The sequence below is a fragment of the Halichoerus grypus genome, chromosome 13 (assembly GCF_964656455.1).
Source record: "Halichoerus grypus chromosome 13, mHalGry1.hap1.1, whole genome shotgun sequence".
NCBI lineage: Eukaryota > Metazoa > Chordata > Mammalia > Carnivora > Phocidae > Halichoerus > Halichoerus grypus.
Window position 1 is genome coordinate 92,260,591 of NC_135724.1, and position 17,969 is coordinate 92,278,559.

A 17,969-nucleotide genomic window follows, 5' to 3' on the forward strand; every position below is an offset into this window, starting at 1 on the left:
GAGAAGCTTCTGGGCTCCTCATGCACTGCCTCTCACGCACAGACAGGAGAGGCATTTGGGGTCCCGCCTTCAGATTGTTCAGACCCCCGCGTGGCCCATGAGGCCGGAGCGTCAGTAACCGCGCAGGCAAGCAGCTGGGGTCCCCGCGAGGAAGGAGGGCAGCTCTGGGAGCAAGAACTGGGAGCATCAGGAAGTGGGGTGGCATGGGGTGGCGCGTGCATATTTTTCTGGTCTGAACTGCAGGTTACTAGTTATTGCAGAAGCAGGTCTGGCTGGGGGAGGGGGGTACTCACTCCCTGAAGAGTTAGTAAAAACACATAGGGGGTGGGGGCGAGACCCAACAATATAAAAGGATATGCAGTGAAAAATGAACCTTTTCTCCACCGCGGCGTTCCAGTCCCCCTCCCAGAGATACCGCTATGATCTTTTGCTTCACACACACACACACACACACACACACACAGACATACACAGACGTGCACACGCCTCTCTATCCACCCGTGTCCCTCCTTAGGCTGTTCTGCACGTTGCTTTCCCCACTGAATGATCTATCCAGAGCTTTCCGCAGCAGATGCATGGGACTCTGAATTCCAGATGTCCCCAGCTCTCAAGACAAAAAAATCAGGGGACGACCCGAAATTGAGGTGCGGGGAGTGACTACCACTCGCCCCGCCGCGGCCGCGGGAGGGTGGCGAGGGAAAGGGTCCAGCTCCATCTTGAGTCGCGGGGCCCTGCGCAGAAGTCTCCCGGACGCGAGCCGCGAACCCCGCTCTCCCCGCTCCCAACCTCTCCCGCCCCCACGGATCCCGCACCCGCGCGCCTCCCGGCACTCCAAGCTCCGCTCCGGCCCGGGGCGGGCCCGGGGGGGGCGGGCCCGGGGGCGGGCCCGGGGTGGGCGGGCCCTGGAGTGGGCGGGGCGGGCGGCGGCTGCGGCGGCGGCGGCTGGAGAAAAGTTGTCCTGGCCAGAGCGCGCGCTGCCGCGGGATCCGGAGCCGCCGCGGCGCCACGGCGGGGGCAGGCGAGACCACCGGATCCGCAGCCGGGCCGGCCGACTCGCAGCCGGGGGTAGCCCCGGGGCATGGGACAGCCGGCGGGAACCGCGGGCCGGCGCTGCGCCCCGGGCGGGCGGAGGGCGGCCTGAGCTGCCGGGACGCAGGATGCGCTCCGAGGGCGCGGCCCCCGGGCCGGTGGCGCCGCTGTGCGGGGCGCTGAGCCTGGTGCTGGGCGCGCTGCTGGGCAAAGGTAAGGCAGGGCGGGCGTCTGTCTCGCCGGCGCTCGGGAAGTTCCCCGGTCGGGATAAGCCGGGGCGGGGGGAGCCGGAAGGCGGGGGTGTCGCGGGAACCTGGGGGAGGGCGCTGGTCCCGCCGGGAGCGCCTGTGCCGGGCGCGGAGAGGCCTTTCCCAGCCGGGAGGACCCAGTTGGGCGCCGCGTACGTGGGATCTCGGCAAATTCGGCTGGTCGGATACCTCCGGCTTCGGGGTGCTTTCCAGGACTGAGGGGGGGCGTGGCAGGGGGACACTGTGTACCCCACGCCCGAGTTCCGAGCGGACCTAACCCAGCAGTCACATGTGGATTGGGGGAGCCGGCTTCTTTGCCCCCTTTCCTCCCAGCTCTGCGCCCCCAGTCCCCGGGTCAGTCAGCCTGGGACCGGAGATCCAGGAGGGCAGACCGGGTGTGCGCCCCCGCCGTGGGGTCCCGAGAAGCGACCGTGGCTCCCGGCGGAACGTGCGCTCACAGCGCAGCTCGCGGGGGCCCCGCCGGAGCCCGGCTGGGGTCCGGTGTGCCGGGGGCGTGCGGAAAGGTGGTGGGCGCCGTGGCGGCCCGGGCCCTGGGCTTCCCGGCAGTGCGGTCCCGGGAGGCCGCGCGCCCCAGTCTCCTCATCTCGGCAATGGGGACGACCACGACCCTGCCCTAGGCTGGCGAAGCTGCGGCGAGCGAACGCCCGGCGCGCAGAGGGCTCACGGAGGGTCGCCGCTGCTACTGCTGTGGCGGTCGTGGGTGTGTGCGCCGGGGCCGCGGGCGGGAGCGGCGCGGGGAGCGGGGCGCGGGCCCGGAAGCGCCCTTCCCGGCGGGGCTCGGTGGGGCTCGGGCGCCGGGGCCGCGGGCAGGCGGGGCGGGCGGCGCGCACACGGCGGTGCGGAGTCCCGGCGGCCCGGCCGGGCGCGGAAAGGGAGAGAGACGCTTGGCTGCCGCCCGCGCCGCGCGGGGCGGGGGTCCCAGGTCCCCTGGGTGAGACGGCGGGGACACAGGCGTCCCTGCGCCTTTGCGCGGCGCCGCGGCTCGGGCCCAGCCAAGTCCAGCCCGCGGAGAAGCCCGGCTCTCTCCCGCCCGAAGCTCTGCGGGCTGGGCTGCAAATGCGTAGGGAGAGACAAGTTGCCGATGGAGGTTAAAAAGTGGCATTTGCTTTTTGAAAGTCCTTACGCAGCGCCCGAAATCCCAGAGAAATCGGCTTTCCTTGAGGCTGCAGGTTCTCAGGCACACCAGCTGGACAAAAATCGCTGTTTGAAATAGTGTTCTTTCTCCGGAGAGCTCCAGGTAGACCCGAGAGAGAGAGAGAGAGAGAGAGAGAGAGAGAGAGTGCGAGAGAGAGTGTGTGTGTGCGCGCGCGCGCGCGCTTGAAGAGATGGGGACACTTTGGTTTAGAGCTGAACTGAAAGAACAAACATGCAGCATCTGATGCTTTAATTCTACTGTTAGCTCGGCGTTCTATCATTTGTAAGACTCAGTTTCCCAAAATGTGAAGTGGCCATTAAAAATGTGTATATATATCTCTTCCCCCAAATACTTCCCAGCGACTTCTGGATGGAAAGGGCTTTGTAGAGGAAGGTGGTGTCATTTTATTTTTTTTATTTTTTTTAAAGATTTTATTTATTTATTCATGAGAGACACAGAGAGAGAGGCAGAGGGAGAAGCAGGCTCCCAAGGAGCAAGGAGCCTGATGCGGGACTCGATCCCAGGACCCTGGGATCAGGACCTGAGCCGAAGGCAGACGCTTAACCATCTGAGCCACCCAGGCGCCCAAGGTGGTGTCATTTTAAAGCGAGCAAGGGGTGAGAGTCCCTGATCAAGTTTTCTCCCCACCTGGGGAGGATTTAATCAGGTGAGAACTCTGAATGTTGAATGTCCCTTTTAGAGTAAGTTATGGGCTTCTCTTAATTAAATTACTCTCCGTCTCTCTCTCTCTCTCTTTTTTTTTTTCCTGTCTAGAGGATTTTAGCTGTAATTTAGAAGAGTAGCCATTACAAATGTCCATGTAGAAGAGGCTAGGGGCAGCAATTTGGTTGGAAAGTGGAACTGGGAATTTTGTTTTAAAGATGCTATTTACACAGCAAAGGTTGGGGGTGATGAAGATTGTAGGGATGGAGATGTCCCACCCTTACCCCAAAGCCACCCCTCCCTGGCTTAGTGCAACCTTGAGTTTCCTCTCCTTGCTTTGGCCTGACAATTTTCAGCACGTGGTTTGGGGGCCTGTGGTCCCCAACTCATCCTCTGCCAAATATTTTTCATTGTTTCCCATGACCAAAACCAGCACTGCATTTCTCCTCTGATTCCTCCAAGAAAATGTGTGCGCTGTGAGATTTCTTATAGAGAGGAAAGTTTCCTGACCCTCATTTAAATTTGTGCTGTCTTTAAAAAAAAAAAAAGCCATCTCTGACTCTTCCTGCCCAAGGATTTAAGTGCTGATTTCTAGAATCCTCAAAACCACTGATCAATTTTTAGTATCAATTGTATGTTTATTCTCAACTGTTGGATTTAAGGTTTTGCAATTCTTCAGGGCTTGGAGTGGAGTCATTGTTCCTGGGAGGTTCTATAAATAGCCAGGGCATTGAAAGATGTAAGATTTAAGACCTAAGATTTAAGACTTGGGTAGGTGAGGTGAGGTGCCCTTCGGTTAGAGGTTGAGCTATTGACGCCGTATGGAGCGGTGCGAGGGCCTGGGTGGGCTGCGAGGCTGTCAGCGTGTACTAACGGTTGGTGGTCACATATGGGACCCCTGGGAAGGTCACACGGGACCACAACCTATTCTGAAGTCATTGGGGCCAGATATGCTTCAAGATTCAGAATTACGGAGATCTTTGAAGAGCTAGCTGGCTAGAGGCATAGGGTCATATCCATCTATTGTGTCACACCCCTAAGCTGGGTGTGGTCACACCCTGTCATTGAGCACATTGGTCATTCTGCACGAACCGTATAAGCACATAAAGGAGGTTAAGACCCCAAACAGCCTCACTTTACCTGAGATCAGCATTGGCCACCAAGCGAATTAAGAACAAACAAGCAAATCTTTGGGGATGTTGAGTTTTTGATAAAGGATTTGGGGCCGATGGCAGGTTTCATGAGTAGGAGAAGGTAGTCCGGGTGGAGAGGTGGTGCAGGGTGCACGCTGACACCAGAGAATGTGTTCCTTCCTACACTTAGATCACACACACACACACACACACTTGGTAGACACCGTGCGCCTCACGTCCCTTCCTGTCCCTCAAGTGAAAACTCTCTGCGGCATTGAAGCTTCTTAGAAGTGATTTCAGCTTCTTGGAGGCCATTCTGTTCAACCACCAGACTCTGGGCTTGTCTTAATTCTTTCCTCTATACCCACAGCTCTTCACTTGTGCTTGCAAACTTCATAACCTGCAGTCACAGACAAGCACTGTTTTGTCCATACGGTTTGGTGTTTTTTTAAGTGAATAGGCTCCCCCAAATGGGGAGAATTCACATATAAAGCAGGATTTCCAACTTCCCTTAAGAGTGTGGGTGCTCTGTCAACCTTGGGTGCATTTTTTCCTATGACTACACAGCGCCAAAACTGAATGTGGGAGTCCCTCCTGGGGGTGGGTGTTTATTCACCTGCCTTTCCCTCTTTGCTGCCCCCCCCTCCAGCCACTTGGGCCTCTGGCTCTTCTTCCTTCATCCGACTGTTCACTGTTAGCTTAATGACAAGAGTGGCTAGCGTCAGGCAGAGAACTCAGAAGTCTCAATTATATTAGTAGTTAGCACCTCCATGAGCAGAGGTTAAAACAAAGCCTCTGCATGTATTAGATATTTCATACATCCATAGTCATGAGACGCAAGGTTAATAAAAATGAGTCTTTGGTATATTAATTGGAGTGAAAGGGAGTATTACTGAATTAATGGAATAGATGGGGAGTCTGATTGATAGAATTTTTTTTACAGCAATCTACTTTGTTTTTAAAGTCAGATTTATTAAGATATAATTTGCATACAGTAAAATTCACCCTTTTGAGTACGGTTGTGCGTTTTGACAAATGCATGTAGTCATGCAAACAGCACCACAGTTAAGGTGGAGAACATTTCCATCACTCCCCAGAATTCTTCTGTGCCTGTAGGTAGCCTCCCCACAGCCTCTGGCAACCACTGATCACTTTTCTGTCCTTGTCATTTTGCCTTTTTCATAATTCCATAAAAATGGGATCCTGTGGCCTGCAGCTTTTGAATCTGCTCCCTTTCACTTAGCACAATGCATTTAATAAATATTCACCTATATGCAATACAGCGGATTGTTCCTTTTTATGATGCACGATATTCCATCAAATGACTGTGTCACACTTGTTCATTCGTTTCCTGGATGAGGGACATTTGGATTACTTCTAGCTTTTGGTAATTAGGAGAAATGTCACTATAAATATTCACAAACACGTTTTCATGTGGACACAGTTTTTTAATTCCTTTGGGTAAATGCCTAGAGCTGGGATTGCTAGGTGGTATGGTAACCGTATGCTTAACTTTATCAGACTGCAAACTCTTTCCGTGCATAGTAACATTTTGCGTTCCCACCAGCAAGGTATAAGAGTTCCAGTTGATTTTTATCTCCAGCACTGCTTACTGGTGACTATTTTTTTTCTTTAATTTTAACAGTTTTGATAGGTGGGCAGTGGTATTTCTGTGAGGTTTTAGTTTTCACCCGTATGACTAATGATGTTGAACATTCTTTTTTGTGCTTATTTGCCATCTCTGTCTTCTTCGGTAAAATGTCTTTTTCAAATCTCTGCCTATTTTTTTAATTGGTTGTTATTTTCCCATTATTGATCTTTGAGGTTACTTTATATATTATGGATGTGAGTCCTTTATCAGATATATGTTTACCAGAGATTTTCTCCCAGTCTGTGTCTTTGGAAGAGCAAAGGTGTTTAATTTTAATGAAGCTTGATGTATTAATTTTTCTCTAAGTAATGTTGTGTCACATGGAAGAAGTATTTGCCGAGCCCAAGGTCACAAGGATTCTTCAAATGTTTACAGTGTTGTTCGGCTAGTTCATATTCCTGCTGATTTTTTATTTTTTCCTTCTGTCAGTTACCCAGAGGAATGTTGAGATCTCCAACTAAGTTTTGCCTTGGTCAGTTTTTCATATAAGTTTTGTCAGCTTTTCCTTCATGTATTGTTTGAAGACTGCGTATAGTTGGGTTTTGCCTGTTTATTCAATCTGATAGTCTCTGTCTTTTAATCATTATGTTTAGACCATTTATATTTAATGTAATTATTGATATGTTTATGTGGAAATCTACCACCTTGCTCTTTGTTTTTGTTATATTACACCTGCTCTTTACCTTTTTTCTTCTTCTTCTGCATGTTTTTATATTGGATATATGTTTTATGAATCCTGTCTCCATATTCGCTCACTATTTAGACCTCTTTAAGTATTAGTCATCGCTCTCAGGTTTACAATATACATCTTTAATTAATCAAAGCCTACATTCAAAATATGTTATGCTGCTTTATTTGTTGTGTAAGAAACTTAAAACCGTGTATCTCTAATACTTTCCCCCTCTGTGTATAATCCTTCTCAGGTGTATGTATCTTACACCCTAGATATGGCTAAGAGAATTTTTAATTATAAATTTTTTGTATATACTTCGAGGAAGGATAAGAATTATGTTTCATTGGCTTGCCTTGGTTTCCTGGTGGGTACTTCTGATACCCTTGAAATAGTTTTCTCTGCAGGACTTTGTTCTCTCTCTTGCCTGTGTGCTGAGCTGAACAAAAGTGTTTAAACACCTTAGGGATTTAGAAGTTAACTGCCTTTAAGGAGAGAACAAAGGTGAAATACAACCCAGCCAAGTCTGAATTAGCAAAATTTACAGGACAATGGTTCTAGATACTCTCCCAGAGTGACTGATTCCTTGTCTTCTGCAGTGTATACATTTCTTTTTTACTGATTAAGTGGTATGAGAGGAGTGCTAGGCTCACACTTGCCAATGTCTGGGATGCTGAGGCAGTTCAAAGGCTCCATATAGAAGACCATGTTTTCTTAACGTAAAATGCCTTTTCTTTCTCCCTCAGCACCCTTCACTTTGTCAGCAACATGCAGAGCTATCACTTCTGGATTAGTTAGGGAGGCTTAGCATCATAGAAGCAGAAGCTTAAATTTGAGCCTTCCTTCTGCCATTCCCTAGATGCGTTGGTCAGAAGCCTCTGTTAGCAGCGGAAACATATCAGGGCCACCTGAGAAGTAGGGATCTGGAGCTCATGATCCTGAAGGTAAAAGACCAGGCTTCCTAGGGGTCAGAATGTGCCTGTTCAAGAGTACCTGTTGTTATAATTGATGCCTTGATTCAGGGTGCTCCAGCCATTTTATTAGTTTTTATCTCTATGCTCATGTTTTAGATTCTAGGGAGAAAGAAGCCCAGAACCCTGGCTGAACCTTAGAATCACGTGGGAAGCTTTTAAAAATGCCAACCCCCCAGGCCCCACCCCAAGCTGATTGAATCCGATCTTTGCTAGTGTATGACAAGAAGTGGGCAGAGAGGCAAGGTTGATCATTTTTATCGTTTAGGAGCTCTTCTGGTGATTCTACGGTGTATCCAGGAATGAGAACAGGTTGCCTAGGCCCATCTCTGTCTAGAAAAGGTTAAGGCAGTCTGATGGGCATTTCTACCATTTTGTATTCAAGGCAAAAGGGCATTTCCTCCAGAGAAAAACTGAAGAGCTGTTACAAAAGATGGTGGGATGGTGCTGGGTGCAAAATCAACAACTGTCCATCCAGCCTCAGTTTTATTAAGTGGAGATAATAATACCCACTTCATAGGATTATTGAGAATGTTGCTTGAAGAGCTGGGCAGGAGACCCTTAGCATTGGGGGTTAGTGTCTTGAGGCTGCTGTCATGAATGACCACAGACTGGGCAGCTCGATACAACAGAAACTTATTCTCTCTCAGTTCTGGAGCCAGAAGTCAGAACTCAAATGTAAGCAGGGCGGTGCCTTCTCTGAAGACTCTGGGGGAGGCTCCTTCTTTGTTCTTTCAACTCCCTTAACTCCTGGCGCTCCCTGGCGGCAGGTGTATGTCTCTAGTCTCTGCCTCCAGCCTCACATAGCTTTCTCTGTCTGCCCTTTCCCTCTGCCTTAGAAGGACACCTGTCACTGATTTGGGCCCCCACCCCCCCCAACCCAGGATGATGTTGTCCTGAGATCTTTGACTGACTTACACCTGAAAAGACCCATTTTCCAAATCAGGTCACGTTCACGGGTTCTAAGTGGACATATCTCTTAGTGGCCACCATTCTGCCTATTACACATGGTAAGATTAGGCACATAGAAAAAGTTCAATAACTCATAGCTATTCTTATATGCCTACTTATCAAAGCCATGGAGAAGAAGAATCACATAATATGACCCAATAGAAACTACACATGGATACTTTTTAAATAACTGGGCATCACGTAAAAGAAAGAAGAAGAACCACGTTGGACTTGACAATATCAGGGAATAGGAAAATCTGGTCAAGTGTGAGGGCATCATTTATTATCAACCTAAACAGAGAGCCGGTGGTTGTTTGTATTTTGAGAGATCCCTTGATGTACTTCGTGCTTAAACGCAGCTTAGACCTAACTCCTCCTGGCTTAGTTTCATAATACTTGGGAGGCAGCCCTTCCCCGGGATCACAGAGCCATCTGGACCATCCAGAGCAGCTGTCCCGTCTTTCCTAGGTTACTTTTTTCACCCAACTCTGCCACTGACTTTTCTTTTTTTTTTTTTTTTAAGATTTTATTTATTTGACACAGAGAGAGAGACATAGCGAGAGAGGGAACACAAGCAGGGGGAGCGGGAGAGGGAGGAGCAGGGAGCCCAATGCGGGGCTCAATCCCAGGATCCTGGGACCATGACCTGAGCCGAAGGCAGACGCTTAATGACTGAGCCACCCAGGCGCCCCTCTGCCACTGACTTTTCATCTGTCTTGTTCAGGGCACCCCTCTGGCCCCTTAATTATAATGTCTGCTTTCCTCCATGTTTCCTTGCCGTCTCTGTGGACTCAGATGCGTAGGCATCTGTGAGTCTCTGTGGACTCAGATGCATAGACATGTGGATCTAACTCTACCCGCTTTGGCTTATGGTGGTCCATTAGCAGCTCTTTGAGGCAATAAAAGATTCTCTTATTCTCAAAATAAACAAAGGAACTTTAAAAGCAGTAACCCCCCACCCCCACCACCCACACAGAACTGAAGGCTGATTCTGCTCTTACCTTGGAGTTCCAGTTTAGTGATGATTTGAAGCCACTCCCGCCCCCAAACCTCACACCATAAACAGGATATGACACAGGGAGCAGGTTTTTGTCTCCATTGGAAACAATGGGGTTGTGTCTGAAGTCCAGGGGCAAGTTTTCCCCACTTGCCTGAGAGAAGTGGTCTTTGAATATGCATCGAATCACTCACTTTAGTAGTCAGTGACTCCTTTAGTTGAAATGGTGAAAAACCCAGCTTAAGCAAATGGTATCAAAGCCACACAATTAAAAAAAAAAAAAGAAAAAGGTGGGTAGAATAAATGTAGTTACTCAGGTAACTGAAAAGCCTGGGTGGGCTTCAGACACTGCTGGATCCAGGCGTCAGTCACTGCCACTAGATGTTGCTTCTCCCTGTCTCGTCTCGCCTGTGCCCTCTGTGTTGGCTGTATTTTTGGGCTGTCATCGTTGTCACTGGAGGCCCCAGCTTTACCTTCTGTTCACACAGCACACCCAGCAAAAAGAAAGTGACTTCCCTAATGATTGTAGAGTTGGTGGAGTGTATCTCACATCGCTCACTGGGGTCCCTGGCTCAACCGCGAGCCCATCGCTTGTGACCAGAAAGAATGGAGCTGAGGATTGATCAGGCCTGGGACATGCTGGTCTCAGGGGTCTGAGGTCATCTCTACCCCAGTGACGAGGACAGAGAGTTCAGAGGGCCTGGCGGCCCAGAGACAATTCAGGCGGCATCAGACACAGGGGAACAGACACCGGGTAGGCAAGAGTCTGTCCAGCCAACCAAATGAATGACACAAAGAAAGCCGAAGGTCAGTTGCACGGGCTGCCTGTCCCAGGTGTAATCGGAGTTGGAGCGGTAGCCGACCCCCGGGCAGTCACCGTGTTCGTCTGGCTGTAGGCACACACAGCTAAGGGCAGGGTGGCCCTCCTCGCACACTAGGGGCCCTTCTCCTCCCCGCGAGGTGCCCACCCGGGGCTGTGAGGGGCTCCGGGCTGGGTTCGTGCAGCCTGCCAGACTACCACGTCAGCCGTGGAGGGGGCCCTGAGGCTTCTTGCTCTGGCATCCTCATTTATGAGAAGAAAAATAAATCCTGGGAGAAGTCTCCATTTTGGGGCAATTTGTTCTGCTCCAGCTCTGTTTCCTCTTTCCTGCTTCCTAAGCAGCATTGAGCTCTTTTCTTCAATTCTTGTAAACCTTTTGGGTCAGTACACAGCCCCGGGTGACCATTTTCTTTACTTTTCCCCTTTTTAATTGTAAGCAATGACTTGACTCTGAGAGCAGACTCTTTGCATTTTGCCTTGAAACTCAGCGTTTTCATCTATGGCACGGATGTCCTGATAACAAAATGCCATTTTCTTGCCAGAGTCTGTCATTCCCTGCTCCCGGTCAACCGTCTCCCTGGCCTTGGACACCCACCCCCCGCCATCCCGTGCCGTGGGTCCTCCAGCGGTGGCTTTGGCGGAGAGGTGGCCTGTTGGTTCTGGGGGCTCACTTTCTCATTCACAGGCAGGAAGTCTGCCGACATCAGCTTCTTACCAGTCCTCAGGCGTCTGGGATTTCTTGGTCAGGGGGATTTTTTTTTTTGCTCTCAGATGTCTTAACTTCCTGTTCTCCAAGCACACACAGTGCTAATGATTTGGTCCTGTCACTTCCTTATTCAATCACTGCTAGTCCTGTAGAGACAACTTCACTTTAATAACTCTAAAGGAAGACCAAAATGTCCACCATCCTCAGTACAGAATAGCTGCATCTTGGGGAGGCCCCCTTCAGACTCTCCTTGATAGGCAGTGAGATCACAGTGTCCTCTGTTCAGAATCCTGCAGAGGCTCCTGTCACATTCAGAGGTACCCTTCTGGCCTTATCTCAACCCCCATGCCCTCACATACACACTGTGTTTCAGTCCCATTGGCCTCCTTGCTGGTGCTCACCACCCCCAGATAGGCTACGACCTCAGGGCCTTTGCACATGACTGCTGTGGGTTAACATGCAGTTATCCACTGAGACACTGTGAGACCACGTCAGGTCTCTGATCACAGGTCTTTTTCTCATAGAGAAGTCCCCCTGTGTGCCATTTGCTCTTCCCCATTATGGCACTTCCGGTGCCCCTTCCCTATTTTGTTGTTTTTCTTTGACTTATCACCATCTGCTAATCCACAGATTGGACTTACTTGCTTATCCATCTTCCTCTCCCGTAGAATTTAAGCTGTGTGAGAACAGAAAGTGTTTTCTGTCTCATTCACTGTTGTATACATCTGTTTGCTTAGTGGCCCCAGTCTGGCACATAGGAGGCCCTTACCGCTCGGTGGATGAACAACTTAATTCTGTCTTGGCTTCCCGTAGTGTCTGTCTTTCGCACTGAGGGAATCTCTTAGATCTTGGTAAAGGACAGAAAAATGGGGAGGTGTGTTTTTATGTGTTGGACATCTCTAGATGGCCACCATTTTATCAAGGGTCTCTACCTGAGCACAGAACCCGCCATTATTCCTTCTCTCCATCAGTCACTCCAGAGAAGTGTCCCTGTCGGATTCGAGGTGAGAAAGTTCATGCAGGAGTATGATGCTCAGATGTGCTGGCCAGAGGTGACATTTCCCAGTCACCAACTTTCTTTCTATGTGGCCTCCTTTTCTGCACGTCTCTGCCTCTTCCTTTCTGGTGAGATCCGAGAGGGGCTCCTTTACAGATAATGCTTCCCAGAGATGGCCACATGAAAGGAATCAACTTAAAACAGAGACCAGAATTTCACTATAAACAGTGAAAAACATCCTTGATTAGGACTTTCTCTGAACAACTGAGTGGATTACTGAAATAATGGCAAGTGATTGCACATGGATACAAGATATCTTTTGGGGGATGATGAAATTATACTAAAATTAGTCATCAGATATGGCTTGATCCAGGTGTTCAAATATGACATCAGTTTTTGGTTTTTGTTTGTTTGTTTGATTTCTTCTCTTTGCCTGTTATGGTGTGGGCTTCATTTTTAGGTTCTATGTGGTGGCTCTCGGCAGTTCCTTGCTCTCCCCCTGCTGAGATGAGGCACCCAGGAAAAGCCATACTGTGTCTCATTGGCTCTGGTTTGGTTCTAGGACCTGGGGGAGGAGTTTTTGAGGGCTCAAAGTGGGGTGCAGAGGAAAATTTGGGTGGTCCCACCAGGAAGAAGGTGAGTGATTGGGGACAAAACAAAAATCAATATTCCTATATTTCCAAATTCAAGAGTATGAACAACACAGGGAGAGGAGACGGAGAGAAGGCACGCAAACAAGTTGTATCTCTTTGCTGCTCAGAAATCTACCTGCGTCAGTATGGATGAACAGGAGGCAGCATGAAGATGTGTTTGACTAATTGAGTTTGTGTCAGACTTGCCCGAACTGAGGATGAGCAAACATCGTTTATCACTCGCCTGTCAAGCCAGCACTCTCCACCATCAGGCAAAATCAGATGCAAAAGGTGTTTGGCAAGACAAAAGCAGGATCCAGAAAGAGCTTGTTTCAGCAAGTGAGGGCCTCGGCCTTGGCCTCACCTGCTGGGTCCTATTTGGGAGGCAAGAATAAGGCTTGGTGTGCGTATCAGCCTGAGGGAAACCCCTGCTCCGTTGTGTAGACGTGGGCATGCTGCTTGATCCTGCAAAGCCTCCGTTTCTGGATCTGTGCATTGGGGCTCAGAGTGATTGTAAAGGGGCCAGTGGGTTATTGTATATTTGCCCATATTCCAGATGTAATGTCTTTTCTCTCCATCCCACTCTGGGCCCTGGGAGGCTGACCCCTGCAGAGGGTAGTTCCTGTGTCTGCTGGAGTCTGTCTGGGGTTGGCCAGCGGGGCCCTGGGAGGAGCTGAAGAGCAGGAGAAGACAGAGGCTGCAGTATTTATGCCCCACCTGCTCCCTGCAGCTCTGCCCCCCATGACTGGAACTCCTGTTGGGGGGCCCCTGCCTAAGACCCCCGCTCCCACTGGGTTCAGTAATACTCCTGTCTCCTCTTGCCCCCTCAGATGGAGACCGCCTCCCACTGTGTCTCATCGTTGGGCACCCAGCACCATCTTTTCACTCTCCCCATGAGCACGCCAGCCTCCTGAGTCCGGTCCTCCTTCCTCCTGAGATGGACACATACACAAATAAGACACATGGTGCAGAATAGGTGGAGGTTTCTTGCTTTCGTGTTTAAACAAGCTCAGACATCTAGAAAAGCTTCAAGGACAAGTGCCTAGAACGTTTGCTTGCTGAGCTTATTTCTGAGTGACAAAGTAGAGGCTTATCACCCCTGAATGTCTGGTGTGTGTTTTCTGACCAACAAAGACATTCTCTTGCAAAACCGCAACACAACCTCAAAATCAGGGAATTAACATGGCTGCATTACTACCACTCCGTTTTTAGACCCCAGCTCGGTCTCCCCTGTCTGGATAATCTCTTTTCATGTCACGCTTCTTTCTTTTCCCTCAAGTCTTTCCTAGCATTTCATGACCGTGACACTTCTGAAGATTGCAGGCTACTTATGCGGTGGCTGTCTTTCCATTTGGGCTTGTCTGATGTTTCTTCATGATTAGATTCTGATTATGCACCTTTGGCAGGCATGTCTCAGAAGGGATGTTCTGTTCTTGTTGCATTTTGTCAGGTGGCGCATGATTTAAATTTGTCACGGTGTGAATGATGGTCACTTTGATCACTTCATTAAGGCAGCATGGGCCAGGCTTCTCTACTGCGAAGTCACTCTTGTTCAGAAATTAATAAATATTTCGTAGGAAGACATTTAGAGACAATGTAAATATCCTGTTCCTTCTTACAATTCCAGTATTTCATTTATGAATTTATTAACAGAATGGGCTCCTGCATTTCTTTTGTCTATGGCTTCTATTTCATTACTATCACTATTTTGATGCTCAGAATATCTTCCATTTGGCCAGTTGGAGCTGTCTTACCATATTCTGTGTCCTCTGACATGTCCTCACTGTCCTTTAAGCTCTTCCTTCCTTTCTGTGTATAAGACTTTCCAGGCACACCTTGTAGTTTCCCTGCCCTGGGCCCAGAATCAAGCTGAGTTCCTTTTAGTAGGGTGTGGTATTTAGAAACCAAAATCTAGGCTCTCGATGTGCTCATTGCTGTCCTCTCAGTGGACAGAGCCAGGAAATGTTGTCTGCACATCACCACCTCTGCTCTCTCTTGAGTTCACACTGATAGCTCGAAATCTAATTCAGAATCACAGAACTTATTCCAGATTTCTCCTCCGTCTGTCACTCCCTTTCCCCATCTCCGTACCGTTCCCCTGCAGGCCCCCTTCTCAGTCCCCTCAGGTTCCAGCACCTCTTGCTGGCTGCCCTCCTTGCCCCACCAAGTCTGGGGTTCCTGAGCTTTCCATCCCAGGTAGCTGATCTTCCAGCCACCCCACCTCTGATACCTGGCCGGGGGCCACCGTGTCCACCGCCTACCATGCTAGCCCCCTCCTGGTAGTGTTGCGCTGAGCTACTCTGAAAAGGGGGAGTGTTTGTATTCTTATTTGCACGAATTGCACTATATTGTATTCTTAGACCATGTCTATACATCTCAAATCAAAGGAATAGGCTGCGACTTCTGTATGTCGAGGTGTCCTTTTCGGGGTGAATGAGCACTCCGACCAGAGATGGCCGTGGGCCACACCACACTGACCAGCTGTCTTGTTTCAGAAACTCCTTGTCCACGGGATGAAGGAAAGAGTGTGTGATGCCACTTTAATGTCCCCTTGTACCCATCAGTGATTACCAAGATGTACCAGGTGTGGGAGATTCTAAATGAAGTCAATTTAAACAGTTTTGCAGATGTAGTACCTGAGAAAAAGTGTTTTTTGTGTATCCAAATACCATTTTCCCCTTCAAACAAGTATGCAATATTCCCAAAGGGCATTCTTCTTTGTGACAGATACCCACATTTATATATATTAACTTATTCTTCACAAAGACCCCAGGAGATGGGTACAGTTATTACCCCAATGACTGGGGGCATTGAGGTCTTAATGATGCAAATAAAACAAGAAATCAGGACTTTTAAGAATGTGAAATGGCCCTGCTTTCAAGTTGTAGCAACAAATCCAAAATATAGTAAATGCTTTGTGGGACAAACAGTCTGGATGACGGTCTCAGGACAGCCAATTCTTCCCCCCTGCTTCTGATTGCTCAGCTTTGGTAGGAAAGGCGAGATACCAGCACTGGTCCGATTTGGGCGTAGACACGTGAGCACAGCAGCAAGATCCACGCAAATATTGAAGTTCTATCCAGTCCGCGTGGTTGGGGTCAGGAGAAGACTGCTTCCCAGGAGAGGGGCTGTTGGTCCTGGAAGAAGGGGGAGAATGGATGGTAGGCAGACCAAAGCAGGGTCCACTGGAACAGGATCCTCTGGACTTGGTAGAGGTGGGATGGAATGAGCCGAGATGCTGGACAAGAGACAGCAATGGAGAGAGAGGCACAGAAGGAGAATGTCGTGAAGAAGCTCGCTGCTTCTGTAGTATTTAAATCAGGGCACCACACCCCTCCCCCAGTTAGGACAACCAAAAATGCCTGCAGACATTGCCAAATGTCTCCTGATTGAGAAACCCTCGTTTGAATAATGCCGCTGTGCCTCAAGGATGTCTTGCATCATAATGTTTTTTAAACCTTTCACTTGGAAAGAATTTTAGACTTTAAGACAAGCCGCAAAAAACAGTGCAAAGAATCCCATATACTTTTCACCTAGATTCCCCCAAATTAAGAGTTCACTATGTATGCTTGAAGCATTCTTGCTCTGTTTTTGTCTCCTTCTCTGTGTCTCTCTCTCTTTTATTTATACACACACATATATTTTTCTGAACTAATTATAAATAAGTTGCAAATACCAACCCCCGTCAGTGTGTTTCCTTAAAACAAGCCATTCTCCTACATACCCCACGATAGTGATCAAAATCAACAATACAACACTCTTAGAGTAGTGCTACCTAGTGAGACTTCATAAAATGTTGCCGATTGTCCCATTGATATCATTTGCAGCAAAATAAAGTTTTTCCTGGTTCTGAATCGCATCCAGAACTGCACAGTGTTTGGTTGTGAAATTCCTTTAAGTCTTTAGAATCAGAAACACTGGGGCCGCTCCGTCTTGTATAACCCTGATGATTATAGACCAGCTTTTTGGCGGAATGTCCCTCAGTTTGGTCGATATTGATTGTGACAGAGTAGCTGTATTCAGTTTGGATTGATCTGGCCCTTCTGGACATGAAGTTTGAGTTTGGATAATTGTATTTGGTGTAAGCTTAGTGTCGCCCATGTCCTGGGATCCCTGCAGGGCCCACTCTTCCTGTTCACGTGGCAGAAGTCCCCACAAGCCTGCTTCCCCCCAGCTGGACATCCCCCAGCACAACGGACACCAGTGTGTGACTTTTAACTGGAGGTTCTAAAGAGCGAGGGGACAGCAGGGGACCTCTCTGGAGGCAGTCGTTCCGAATCACCCGTGGGTCGAACCCCACTCACTCCCTGAAGCCCAGCACATCCACTGTCCTGGAGCGTCCTCTGTTATGTAAGCTGTCACTTCGGTGACAGTCGAAGGGAAAATCACATCTTCTTGCTTCTTCCTGCCCCCGGCGTAACCAGCTCTTCTGGGCTTTCACACTCCTGGAGAAAGTGCTTATACACACCTGGGCACGCACACCCTCAGGTCTAGGCATTAGATTTTAGGCACCAGGGACTCTAAATCCATATTTAGTTGTTAAAAAAAAAAAGAAGAAGAAGAAGAGTCTCTCTCCTTGGGGCTTAGTCCTGTTAGTACACCCATTTACATGAGCCGATGATACACTGAACATTTCATCTTTATCAGGTTCGTGGAGACTTCACAGTGTCTCCAAGAACATGGGGTATGTGGTTTGTAGGGGTGCAGTCTACCCCCCGCCCCTGGACCCACACACACCTACAGAACTCATTTTGGAGGATTTTCTGAAAGTATGCCCAAGAGGTGTATTTAAGTCCCCATCTTCAGAAACAGAAGATGACACATGACTTTTAAATTAGTACTTCCTAATTTGCAATCTGTCCTATGTGACTCTCAATAATTTTTGCCATATATTAGTCTCATCTGCATTTCCATTGACTTAAAAACAGCTTTTCCCTATTTCAAATCTTTTCTTTAAGCTTTGCCCAAAGCAAGACTTGCCATGAAAATCACTGTTTTACATGCGAATTGCATTTCTCTCCCCAAAATATTAAAATAAATACATATCTGATAACATGCTTAAAAGCCCTTCTGCGTCTTGCCCCAAATCGTCTTCCACCCCACGTGTGGACAAACACCGGCCTGAGGTGTGGCGGCAGATGGCGACAGGCGGAGCTGATGGGCGCCTCTTTCTTCTCCGTGGCTGAGTGTCCTGATTGCGTCCTCTGTCACAGAACTGGGAACCAGGGCTTCTGGAAAAAGTGGACGAGCGACTTCCCCAAATCCTGAAAGAGCGAATCTAAAGACAAAGAAGGGAAGGTTCTTTGTGGTTCTGGAAGCACAGCGGAGCCTGTGATAACAGGACC

General features: G+C 49.0%; 1 protein-coding gene across 1 annotated transcript in view; it reads left to right on the plus strand.

The window, feature by feature from the left end:
* The first annotated feature begins 956 nt into the window (after window positions 1-956).
* TMEM132C (transmembrane protein 132C) overlaps window positions 957-17,969 on the plus strand; it is a 312,335-nt gene continuing 295,322 nt past the window's right edge. The window contains exon 1 of the mRNA XM_036107603.2: window positions 957-1,242. Coding sequence (XP_035963496.2) covers window positions 1,158-1,242 — 85 coding nt within the window. The 5' untranslated portion in view covers window positions 957-1,157. The remainder of the gene's footprint in view (window positions 1,243-17,969) is intronic.